This window comes from Nipponia nippon, unplaced genomic scaffold (assembly GCF_047370975.1).
Source record: "Nipponia nippon isolate SJK-2023a ecotype South Korea unplaced genomic scaffold, ASM4737097v1 scaffold_23, whole genome shotgun sequence".
Classification (NCBI taxonomy): domain Eukaryota; kingdom Metazoa; phylum Chordata; class Aves; order Pelecaniformes; family Threskiornithidae; genus Nipponia; species Nipponia nippon.
The window spans coordinates 6,979,414-6,992,334 of NW_028262340.1; the positions used below are offsets into that span (position 1 = coordinate 6,979,414).

General features: G+C 50.3%; 1 protein-coding gene across 4 annotated transcripts; it reads right to left on the reverse strand.

Moving 5' to 3' along the window:
- Window positions 1–472: 472 nt before the first annotated feature.
- CNR2 (cannabinoid receptor 2) lies at window positions 473–9,040 on the reverse strand. Of its 4 annotated transcripts, none has more exons than XM_087761093.1 (3): window positions 6,882–9,040; window positions 6,408–6,767; window positions 473–2,128 (listed from the first exon to the last, which is right to left on the reverse strand). In XM_087761093.1, the coding sequence occupies exon 3, from the start codon at window positions 1,529–1,531 to the stop codon at window positions 482–484; it is 1,050 nt and encodes a 349-aa protein (XP_087617219.1). In that variant the 5' UTR covers window positions 1,532–2,128; window positions 6,408–6,767; window positions 6,882–9,040; the 3' UTR covers window positions 473–481. The 4 variants fall into 4 exon arrangements, with proteins under 4 accessions (XP_087617219.1, XP_087617221.1, XP_087617220.1 ...); XM_087761095.1 differs by having other exon boundaries at window positions 473–1,598; window positions 1,722–2,128; window positions 6,408–9,040; XM_087761094.1 differs by having other exon boundaries at window positions 473–1,598; window positions 1,953–2,128; window positions 6,408–9,039.
- Between the last annotated feature and the right edge of the window lie 3,881 nt (window positions 9,041–12,921).

Genomic DNA, 12,921 nt, shown 5'->3' on the forward strand with positions numbered 1-12,921 from the left:
AACTCTGCCTGTGCCCGGTGAAGGGGTTTAGAGAGAGTTATGTGATACCTGGGGATTTCTAGAGAACCTGAAGGTCTGCGGAGTGTTTTACTTGCGGCTAGCTATATTTTATGGTGTGTAAGGAACACACCGCTGAATGTAAGAAAAATGGGACAGGAGGTTACTGGTGGACAGGCAGGAGGCCAGGAAGGACTAGTCATAAAATATTAGGATCTGCTGGTCTGGGGCATGGTGTTATCCGCTGCCTCATAGCTGGCACGCTGACGTGGCACCGGTATCTCTGCAGCTTGGGGACTGGCTGCCTGTGTAAGTCTGTGCACTTTTATGTCCCAGCGTCTAAGAATAACGTCAGCAGGAGCCAGCTCCATGACACGCATCTGATCCCTCATCTCCCAGGACCTCCATAAGAAGAGAAAAGAAAAAGAAAAGTGACCCAGACTGGTTCTGCCAGCCCGAGCGCGGACTTTCCACGGCCACCTCCCTACGTTATGCGTGTGTCCTCGCAGATGGTCTCTATCACGGAGGACTTGTGGGTGCTGTCTGCTTCTGGGCTTTCCTCAGAGGCCTTCAGCTGCCTCCTGAACTGAGAAAAGACCATCCTCAGGGAGGAATATAGCTCCTTGCTCCGCAGGGCATAAATAATGGGGTTCACCATGGAATTGAGCAGGCAGAGGGTGCTGCAGAAGGCAAACACCTTGCGCAGGTGATTGCTCAGCCTGGCAAAGATGCTGTAGATCATGAGAACGAGGACCGGAGACCAGCACAGCACGAGGACAGTCAGCACCATGACAAGGGTCTTGGCCAGCATGACGTCCATCCTCATCCTGGTGTTTTGCTTTCCCACCTGCCCTTGGTGCTTCTCCATGTAGGCCACGTGCTGGCGAGCCCTCCATAGCACGTGCGTGTAGGCGTAGATGATACACCCCAGCAGCACCATGACGAAGCAGATCCAGCTCGACAGATAGTTGTCATCCACAAACGGGAACAGCTCGGAGCAGGTCGAATTGAGCGTGCAGCAGTTCCAGCCCAGGAGGGGCAGGGAGGCAATGGTGGCACATGTCACCCAGAGCACCCCCAGAGCTATCCATGCTCTCTTCCTCGTCATTAGGAGCTTGTATTCGGAGGGCCGGCTGATGGAGATGTAACGATCCAGGGCTGTCAGCAGCAAACTGCTCAGGGAGGCAGAGAAGGATGTGTTCACCCCTCCCAGCTGCAGCAGGAACATTTCTTTAGAGAAATCAGTTTCATTAAAGACATGGAAGTTAACAAAACTGCAGACGAAGATGATGCTGGCCAGAATGTCAGCCAAGGCCAGGCTGCTGATAAAGAGGTAGGAAGGCTTTCTCCTGGTCCTGCGGGAGGAGAAGATCAAGTACAGCACCAAAGAGTTCTCGAAAATGCACAGTGTCCCAAAGAGGCTGCAGAGCGTGGCAATGCTTATCTTCTGCGCTTGCGTGCTGAGGACCATGAAGCACTCCATAGTGTTCGCACTGCATTTGGAGGTGTTTTCATGTATCTTACAAATATTCATTGTAATTAACCAGAGGTAGGAGCTTGCAGAGAGCCTTTCTGCTTCCTTCTGCACTTCTTCAGATGCTCTGAAAAAGACCGAGGTGAAGAGGACTTACAGGAGTGCAATGAGCAATAAATTCAACCCACTGGGACACATCCCTCCCTTTAGAGGGAGGCAAGCAAAAGGAAAATAGCCCAGGGAGACCTACAATCAGGTCCACAGCCCAAATGCTGGAGCCAGCTTCCACCCTTTCCCAGCAGAGATCCAGGCTTTGTCCCACCGGTGATTTGGCTGAGACCCATCTATTGCAGCCCACAGGTACCGCGTCCGTACCACGTCCGTACCACATCCGTACCACCTCTGTCTCTCGGGCTGTTTCCTCACCACAAGAGGGAAGCAGCAACGCTGAGAATTGTACAAATCCTGGGCCAGCTCTTACCAGTCCTCTGGGATTCACTGCTCAGGACCAGCAGCGGTGGAAGGGACTGCTCCTGGTGACACCGTGCTGGAGACAGGCCCTGGAGAACAGCCTGTCCGAGTGAAGCTGCCCCGGGAGATGGCTGGGATGGAGAAGGATGAGGGATATTGCACTGCCGGGGACTCTGTGCGGCTCATCTGGGAACACAAAGTGCACTTTGAAGCATTTACTCTTCACTAAAACTGTTTGAACACATGAAATGACAAGACTGGTTTTATATTTAAGCTTGCCCATTGCAGTTTTATAAAGCTCAGCCTCATTAAAGTTGCATTTCTCCCCCCACAATCCCTGTGTCATGAGTCAGTCTGTCCCATGGTCAGAGTGATTAAAAGTTATTGTTTAACATCAATATTAGAGTGCGGGTTGGACATAAAAATGGGGACATGCAGGAGTTAGACCACCTGAACCTAAGAAGCCCTGTCCATGCTCAGGATTAGGTTAACTTTATCAATATTTTTAGCTTCAGCAGAGATGTGACGGAGGGAAATGCCTTATTTTGCCCTAGGCAGATGTCGAGCTGCTCGGTGCTCTCTGTGGCAGCAAAGTCGTGTTTTTCTCTACACTTCTGCAGCTTAATGCACTCACATCCCTTCATCTTCATTACACTGATGAGCTCGTCCTTCAGATGTTATTTTTCTCCCATTCTTACTCTTGATTATACTTGTGCTTTAAACCAAATTCACTTTCATCGAGGGCTCAGCTGCCTTGTGTTGCCCAATGTAACAGGAGGAACAAGGTCATCCTGGACCGGGTTACGGAGAGCAGATGAAGAGGCGGTTGTTGGATACACTAAAGCTGTCTTATTAGCAGAGATGCTGTGTCCCGAGTGCCACGCACTGGCAGGTCGTACTGCCCTGCTGCAAAAGCCCACGGGACAGGAACCCCCATCCTGAAAGCATCCACCTGGCTTCGAGTATCCAGGATCCCACATCCAGGCAATGGGACCACGAGTTCCCACTGCTGGAGGAAAGCACTGAGCTGACAGCGTTCCCTTTCCCTCAGAACCAACAAGCCACCGTCTCTCCCTGCCCTCAGCTCTCTTTTGAAAGAGGAAATGTCCAAAACACGCAAGGCACAGCAGATGCGATGTGTGATAACTACAGCCCCCCGGGGAGCGGGGCGAGTGCCCAGGCGGCGCAGGGGCCGGGCTGCTGCGCTGCTGGGCTCCAGCCACCTGTAGCCAACCATCTGCAGTTTCTCTGTTTTTTGAAATTCAGCAAAGGCAACAGCTGTCTTTAGAGGTGACGATAGCCAACACGCTAGACGCCTCTGTCCACAACATCTTAGCAGTGATGCCTGTTTTATACCTGTCTTTGTTACTTCCTTCCCTGCTGATCCCCCCCGTCCCCCGTCCCCCATCACTGTTTCTGTGTTTTGCAGTAGTTGCAAAATATCCCAGAGCACTTGCGATGCTGCCCAGGAGCTCCTGGAGAAGAGCCTGAGCCCCAGCACTTTGCTCCTGCCTGCCTGTTGGGGCTCGAACATCAGCGGTTGCAGGGCGTTCGGTGCACATTACAGCCAGAGCAGTTCAACCCTGATTTGCATTTCTTGGCATATCAGACCGAGGAGTCCTGGACTTTGGGCTGAAATGTGGCTCAGCGTTGCAGCAAGCCTCTCTCCTCTTACATCAGGCTCTGGCATGGGGTAATCACGCAGGACCGGAGATGTTGCACTCTAATCTCAGCACTCTTGTTTCCTGCAGCTCTTCACAGAAACACTACAAGGGCAGCAGTAATTACTGACTGCTGCTATTAAACCTGACAACATCTCTCCCTCCAGAGAGAGATGGATTTAGCGGACAGATGGACTTTGACACATCTCAGGGCTCACCAGGGGCCACCGGGGCAGCAACTGCCTCCTCGAGTATCCAAAACTCCCCAGCCGAAACTCCAGCATCCAAACCAAGACATCTCTTAATTAAGCAGACTCCAGCATCATTTTGACATCTATTAATTGCAGCCAGCATTCCCAGGACCATCTTAAATTCTCAGTATCTGCAGTTGTGCAGCGTCCAACGAACATGCTTAGGAGCTTTGAAACCGTACCAAACACCAGGCAAGAGACTGAAGGCCAGCAAAATGCTGTCCCTCACGCTACATTGCTTGGGGAGAGAATTTGGTTATAATGGCAAAATAACTCCTGCACTGACTGTTCTGGTACAGCTCTCTCCATTAAGCTGACATAATTCAGATAAGCCCTCACGTTCAAAATACTGTGCTGGGCCTGTAGCAATCTTCCTCCTTCTCTTCCCGCATCTGTTGTGTCTCAGGCTGAATGATAAGGACAAATCTCATTGCAGTTTTGACTGAGTTCCCCCAAATCCTCCTTCCAGCTCCCGTGTCTGTGAGGGAAAGCACGGGGCTTTGCTCCAGCACAAGATCTCTTCTGCAGAGGCTCCAGACCGTGAAAACACGGGCAGCACCAAGAGCCCCTCTCCTTGCACTGCCTGTCCCTTTTATTTTGGCCATAAGGCTGCTTTTTCCTGCCCAGGGGACATTTTTCTCTGTCAGGTGGGCTCCTGGGTTCAACCATTTGTTTGTTCATGCCCACTGCCTCCCGCATGCTTCAGCTCCTGGGAAATAAGCCAGCCCGTATCTGGATCCCAGGGGAGAGCTGATCTGCGGCATCCTCTGTGGGGCAAGTCCCCCTTCCAGGGTGGACACCCCCTTCTGAGGAGCAGCATCTCTGCCTCCCTGGGAATTACAGCCCCGGGCACGGCTGTGCATCCCCATCACAACCGGCCCAACAAGCCCAGCGTCCCTGCCCGCCGGGCTGACGTTTCAGCGCAGCAAGAGTGAAGGGGCTTCTCGCCCTCCTTTAGAGCCAGGAGGCTGCGGCACAGAGGGACTGGGGCCCTGGAAGCCACAGGAGCTGAGCAGGGATTTCCTAGGCTGCTGCACAGGCTTAATTCTCCTCCCAGCACAGCAAAGCGTCTCCTGCCAGCAGGATCTCCCAGGACGGGGAATATTCTGCCAAAATAAAGCAATGGAAACCCCGTCTCTTGCAATGGAGAACCCCCCAGATAGAGCCAATAACAACAGCAGAGCCCCAGGAGGCAGCAAATGGAGGCAACTCACTGAATGAACAAGGAGCCCAGTGATTAGGAACAAAATGCAGATAAGACATTTGGGAATACAATATATTTCTGATACAGCCTCACTGACTGCAAAGTCTGCCCAGAAGCAGCAGAGAAGCCTTCCCCCCGTCAGATCTGCTTGTGTGCCCACTCACTCCAGCCTAATAACTCCGCTGGCTTCAGTGAAAATTAAATCTACAAGTGCAAAAGTCCTTTTCCATTTCAGTGCATTGCTGCGATTGATTTCAGCTGTCAGGCTTACACTGCTTCGCACGCAGCAGCACAGTTTCTGATATCACTTGGGATGGTTTCTCCATGTACAGAGACATCTCAGAATCCTTGTGATTCATAAGTTAACATACCGGTTGCTTAGATAATGTAAAATTAAATTTTCCTGCTGCAATCAGCCAGTGCAATGTGCCTGCGGCGCTCTGAAAGCGCTGGCCTTGAATATTTCATCGCCAGAATTTCTGAGAGATTCGATCTTTACAATAAAATAAAATGTCTTAAGTGATCACCTAATACGAAGCAATTTATGCAAAAATTGTCATTAACGCTTGGACATTTCACTTGCTGAAAAAGCAAAAGATCTTTTGCTTTACAAATATTTTAGTTTGTATACGGTTTCTTGGTTTAGGTGCAGAAGTTTTGCCATTATTTTGGAAATCGCTGTTCATCCTGGTTTGTCCCTCCGACCATATTAAATAAAGCCGAGCGGAGTTACCTCCCTGGGGTAAGAACGGCCTGGCACAAAGGCCACACTGACAATTATATGCTTTATTTCTTTTCAGAGTCCAGTTCTCTCCATGTGTGGCTGCTCGGGGTGACGGCATTGGAAGCACAGGGGTGCGGGGCTGCAGAGCGGCACTGCGGCTGCCAGTTTGGGGACAAAGCATGGCAAAACAGAGCTGCTCGCACTCCAGCAAAACCACCCCATGCGGAGGCATAACAAGCACTAACTCGTGCAGAGCTCAGTATCATACCCATGCTTGCAAGACATTTGGAAATACCTCTGACATATCCAACGTTAATATTCCCTAAAGCCAGCTGTAAAGAGTTAGTCCGCAGTCTGCTATATAAACACTTACCTTTCGTGTTCCTGTTAAGAAAGCATTCATCCTAAAAACCAGTTTTCCCACCCTTTGTTACACATTGCATTGCAGTTTATCCTGAATAACACCGGGAATCTCCCCGTGACAAACCCTGCGCAGCCGAGTCTCCCCAGCCTGCGTGCGTGCGTGTCAGCACCGTGGGCTCAAAGGTACGATGTGTTTTACTGCGAGAAAAAGGATCCTTGGCTGCAGGATCTCCCCACGGGTTAGCAAACGCAAGCCACTCACCTCCTCGCGCTCGCCTCGCGGGCTGGGGATGCTTGGGGGCTTCCCATCCCTCCAGCTCTCAGGGCAGTTTGTGCAGCTGCAGACGGCGCCTGCTTCCCTCTCCTTTCACATCACTTCTGGTTTCATCTGGGTTTCTCGTACCATTCCCTGGGCTGGAAATCCATCAGTGCAAATCCTTCCTCTGGTTTCTTGCTCTCTTTCGCATTCTTTTAGTGAACGTGTGTCAGGTTTTCTTTCCTTCCCCACTTCCCCTCTGGGTCTTGTGTTCTGCTGCTGGCTCCTAGTGCCACATCTCACAACCACCCTAACCCTCCGACTCGCTGAAATGATTTGCTCAGTCCCTCCGATTCCTCCATGTACCTGCAGTGTTTGAGGCAAGAGACATTCAGGGGCTTTTCCTGATTTCTCTGGGGAAGTGGAAGAGGAGGGGAAGGAAAAGAGCTAGGAGGCGGACATGGAAAAATCTGGTTATACCTAGCTGCGTGCAGGGCTAAAGGCAAGCTCAGAAATCTGCCATCTGCGTCTTTGCCAGCGCCGTTAACAGCAAGACCCTCACCTCTCTCTGGCCTGGAAAGTGGGCAAGCCACTTCTCTGTACACAAACGTGCTCTGCTAATGCCAGAAGAGTAAGGTGGTTTTCTCTTTGCAAGTGGAAGGAAAAGGAAATGGCTTAAGGTCTTAAGTTACACAATCTTACCCTGTGGTCACGATGGACCCAGGGCTGCGGAGGCTGAGGTCTCTGCCCTACCTGCTCTCAGCTACACTTCCTCGCAGCTAACCACTTCTCCGCCTCCACTGGCCAGCAGCAGCCTGTAGCTGGTTATTTACAGGTTGTGCTGTTGGTGCTGGAAAGCAGGGAGAGCTGCCGGGTGACTCCAGAGCACCGGGGAGAATATTGCCTGGTACTCGAGGCTCCGTGTCGGTGCGTAGAGGGAAGTTTGCCTGAAATCCCAAAGGAACTGGCCACATTATGGCTGGGTAAAGACCATACAACCTGTAGTGGGGAGCACATGCTGTGCTAGCTGCAAAGGAAAGGCCGTGCTCCTCAGCCTCCGGATGCACCCTGCCCCGCCGCAGGCCCTGCTCTGACATCCCACAGAGCGGCTGCAACCCCCTCCCGCGGCCCCAGCACCATCAGCCTGTCTTCTCCCAAGCGGGAACTCAGCCTGCCCTCCTGCTTGGATCCCAGTTCCCCCCATTCGGTGGATCCATGGCGGTTTTGAATAGCAGTTACATCTCCTGCTCTCCAAATCTTGGCTTCACATATTTCCCCTCTGCCATTATCTGTGGCTGAGGAGTTTCCCAGCAGCTGCTGGAGCTCAGCCGTGCGCCCGCATTCAGCAATGCTCGGCTGCCCTCTCCAGGGGAGCCCGCAACACTCGCAGGGACATTGGCCTGCGGACGCTTGAGCAAGAGGCAGAATTGGGAACCCAGTGCTTCCTCTTGGCCCCTGGCCGGGAAAAGGGGGTTCCCCCGCTCGCCGGGGCGCTCAGGCACGGCTGGGACCCATCTGACCCTCTGGATGCTGCTCGGGGCTGGGCGGCTCTGAAAGCCCCTCTCTGGTTCTCGTGTGTGGAAACCACAATAAAGATGAAAGGCATCACGGGCTGTTGTACGAGCAAAGGAGAACAGGCGTTTTATCAGCTCTGGCTCAAAAAATAACGGCTTCCATTTCAGTTCCCACGAACTGACAAATTTTCTTTTGCAAGTACAAATAAGAGACTGTAAAGAGCTAGTGAAAAACAGAAAGACACTTTATACTATAGTCCCGAGTCAGAAAAGCAGCACTCAGCCTCAAACTATTCCCTGCTCTGTCACAGCCTCACATCCAGCAGGATTCCGTGAAATGTAGACCCAAGTTTCCTCTTTCTGCAAAGAGATGTTCTGTCAAAGGAGGGCGGGTTATGAGAATCAAACATTATTACTGCAGCAGAGCTAGAAGCTTGTAATTTGGTTTCTGGACTTTTTTTAGCAAAAATTGTCCTGTCAGAATAAAAGAAAACCATTAAAGGCTGACTTCTGTAACGTAAGGGCTTCTTATTCCCCTCTAGCTTGGATTTTTCCCTTGGCATCAGCTGCAGCCAACACAGCTGTGAATAGCCCTGCTTTGGGAAACCCCCCAAACCCAGGGTCAACATCTGGGACCAGCAATGGGCTTTACATTCCCATAAAGCCCATGTTCTGCTTTTGTCTTTTTGCCTGCTGGTACCGAGCAGAAGTACAGTCATCTCATAACTATGGGGAACTAAAGGAGCACCATCGCTGAAGGGGGGCTCTAAGAGGCTGCCTCGGCCGGGTGGGCTGTAAATGGCCTGGCACTCAATCGGGTGGGGTTGCCTGAATTCAGTGCACCTGATTTTATGGTATTTAAGCCAGAAGCACAGTCAGGTGCCTGGCTGGTGGGTACCCCAGCTTGCTGGGGTGCAGGAGGGGCTGGGGCTGTGTTGGTGAGCTGCTAGCTCTGGTGTGCTGGAGGGAATGCTCAAAGAAAAGCTGGGGCAATGGGGAAAAGGGTTTATGAGCTTGGTCTTGCTCAGTAGTAGTGTCTCTGCCTCCAGAGCAGCAGGGAACAACCCCTGGGGCTGCTGTTGGGCCATAGCTCATGTGATGGGGAACTTAGTCACCAGCACTGGCGGAAAGGGTGGCTGTGCTTTGTGGGAGGATGGTGGCTTGCTTGTATTTCTCTGACTCTGGTGTTTGCTGGGGCTGAGTTTGTAAACTGAGTGGCCCCAACAGGGCTGAGGGTGGAGGCACGGCTCATGTCAATAAGGTGTGAATTGGAGAGCCTGTGTGGCTTCATGCTGCGCTCTTAGAGGAAATGCTCGGAAAAAAACAGACTTGTTCTCTTGCATCGCCTAGCTCCTGTGAGCAAAGCAGGGCTTGTCTGAGGAGTTTGCCCTCTGGCCCTGTAAGGCAGCGCCTGTGCCCTGGGTGAGCTCTCCTGCTGGAGAGCCACCTCTGCTCGCTCCTGTGCAGTGAGGTGGGTTGAGGGGGAAATGTTTTTCCTGCCGATAGGCTGTGAACCAGGCATATTGATTTAAATGGGCTGAAGGTTCCTGCGGGCTTTTGTGACTCAGTGCTGGTGTGGATTTCAACAGGGAGCTGTTGAGACAGAAAACCTGCAGGGTGTGACTCGGGAGTCATGCCTGGATGGGCTTGTATTTACAGATTTGGACATGGGCTGCAATGAAGCTGCTTCAGCACAAGCCCTTTAAACTCCCCTGGGCCATAAGGCTCGGGGCTTGGATAACCCATCTTCAATGAGCTGTGTGTGTCCGTGGTGGTTTTACTCTCGATACTGAGGGGGTTTTTTGTGTTCTGTGTATACATATATATATATATAAATGTGCATGCTGCAGTCACACAAAGGAGATGCATTCTCAGAGACGCTCCTGAGCATGTAACTGGTTTCAGCAGTGCAGAGGAGGAAACTCTTATTCTGGAGACAATGCAACTCAGGTACTGGCGGACACTGGCTTAACTCATATCTACAGCTTATATAGAAAGTGTCTTTAGGTATCCTGCCTCTGCTTTTTTTTAACAACAAGCTTATAAGGAGCTTTAAGCAATTAAAGTACATAGTTTTATTGAATTGTTGGGGTGCTTGCCTTGTACCTCTTCTCTATTTATTCTGGAGAGATTCAAATATCCACCTAGTTCCTGTAGATCACTGCTGTGGATTTCCTCAGCTTTATTTGGTTGAGGATCAGGGGTACTCTGCCAAACAGAATAAAGGATATTCTAAATGTTACTGTATACTCAATACTTTTGTGCAGATTTTTAAGAAAATACAAACTCAATGCATTTCCCACATGAGGAAAAAATAGGTAGAATGTTACCCTGGTTAATGTTTGGCTCAGATAGAAACATCTAACTGGTTTCAGGTGTGTCATGGGACTCCTAGTAACCCCAAGGTGTTTACTTTTTAGGGCTCTTGAAATCAGGCACCACCAGAAGCTTGTCACCTGTGGAATAAAACTGGGGCAATGGTTCACTATTGACTTAACAAATGATTCATCTGTGCTGCTGACTTCCTGCAGTGGGCAGTTCCAGCGAAATGCTCTGGCATGAATATGTGTGTGGTTAGAGCCATCTCGATCACAGCTGGAAGCATTTCATTTTGGGGCTAATGAAGCTCTGGGGATTTTGTCTTCCCTGGAACTTTTGTGGAAATTGCCAGTTGTTGCAGTGCCAGCACAGATGGAGCTGCTTCTCTGGGCTGGTATTAACACTTGATTTGAGAGGGACTGAAGATGCTGAGTGAAAAATAATGGTGGCTAGGGAAAACCTTGAGTTGTTGTCACTGCGGCAGCGAAAGTCTGATGGAGGGCCGAGAGGAGGATTTGAGTAATGGAGAGCCTACTGAAGCAACTGGCTCCCTGGAAACATGAGGAAACTTGGTAGTTATTGCAGTCAGCCTTGGATTACCCGGAGGAAGCAGACTAATCCAGACAGAGCAGACACTTGCGCAACAGAAAGATGTACAATAGGTTATGAGAGCATGTAGCAAAGGTGTAGTGGGGCTGAGTCTGTGTTGTCGTGTGGCAATGCACAGCAGAGTCAGGTTTGGAGGCACCACCCTGCTCCAGCAGCGCGTTTGAGGGCGCTGCCCCTTGGGCCTGGTCTTCAGCCGATGGAGGGCTGCATGCACGAGGGGTGGGCATGGGCCGCTCCTGGGGACAGCTCGCATCTCTGCAGCCCGGGCTGTCTGCCCATGAGGAACTGAGGTGAATGTAGTGCCATGGGCTTTGGAGCAAGTCTTCTGTTGAGGCCATTGGAAAAAAAAAGAGGGTTTTAAAAATCATGATTTGAGGGAGTGAAGTAGCTTCTCTTGAAGGGATCTCGGATCTTGATGATGAGGGATCAAGACCAAACCCTGGGACTGAGTCTGTGCTGTCTTCAGGACATGGCAGGCGCTTGAGTGCCGCTGTACACGTTAGGGTTACCGTAGCTCTGGGAATATCTCCTTTTCTTCCACTGCAGGAGAGGAAACCTGCCCAAGGTCTTAGCAGCTGCGGTGTGAAGCATGGGTCGCTTTCTCTTTGCTTGCAAGTTGGGCACTGTGGTGGTTTGGATATTCTGGACTGCCTGCCCTTTTGATTTAAAATAATACCCCTGGTGTTGCTGCTTGAACTCTGAATGACATGATTTACTGTAGCATTCAGCTGGTTTCCTGGTGTGTTTCAGTGCAACAGTTCCTGCCCAAGTACAGGATTGGTTTATCACTGACGCTTCTGCTCCCCTCTGGCTAAACGTGTCAGCCTGACCCCAAAGCCAATTCGGAAAGACGAGATGTTTTTTGAAATATCTAAGGTAGTGAGGAAGAACTGCCAGACCTCATGTCATCCTTGATCTGAATTGAAGAGTACAGGGCTGTTCGGCTCCCCAGACAAGAGAACGCATCTCCAGCCAGTAAAATTCTATTTCAAAATCTGTGACATGTCCTGACTTAAAAACATCTACACACTGATGTGATGATGTTTTAGCAGATATAAACACACTAAAGATAAACCAAAGCAAAAATCTGCTGATGTGCATTATGGGGGAGGAGTTTGAGATAATTAGTGGAATTTCAAGGCTTAAGTGTTTGGTTACAGCAGAAACTGTTGTCTTCTGTCTAAATGAAAGCTACTAAAAGGATCTTAGCCATAACATTATGCCAAAAAATACAGAGCAAAGGGAGGAAAACAAATTAATCTCAGCTTGATTTGTGCAAACACACCATAAAGACCATGAACAAAGGTCTGGGCTTGGTTATGTCAACACATTTTGTATATTAAAACATAGCATGTTTTTTCAGTAACACTGCATAATGAAATGCAAACTTCTTAAAGATGCAGCTTCTCTTTGGAGTACTTATCTTTGTCCCACGAGTGCCTGAAGACCCTACGATGGGTCAGAGCCCTGTAAAACCCAGTGCTGGTCAGTAAGAAACCAGCTCTGTTTTAAATGGTTTATAGATAAAGGAGGAAAGAGTAATTTTTCCATTCTGTAGCTAAAAATGCAGGGTGCCTCAATGAACTCTTCAAGGTGTCTCTCTATGTCAGAATAAAAACTCTGAATGTTCATGTGTTGGCTTTAAGTACTTTTCCCCAGCTGGCACTGGTTAAACAGAATTAGTTGCTTTCTGTTTTCTTTTCAGATTCCTCTTTTTTGGTCCCTAACGCAGCGTACAGGGCTCGGCCGGTGGCTCGGCGGTGGACGGGGAGCCGGGGCGTGCAGGTGTCCCGGGCTGGCGTGGTTTTCCCTCAGCCTGCGAAGGCCGAGGCTCCTGGGTTTCGGTGTCGCCATCCCTTGAGGCACAACGCGAGCAGAAACACGAACAGCGGGTTTACATCCCTGACCACGACAACTTGAAAACTGGGCAAGCTTTTCCCTACATTTTGACACTGGAAATCCCTCTAAACTCTTTTTAATAATTTAAAATGCAAATAAATGCTGGTGTGGGGTACATCTCGACGAACCCCTGACTCGGAGATACTCCATTCGGTGCTCTGAAAGCTGCGGGGCATCTC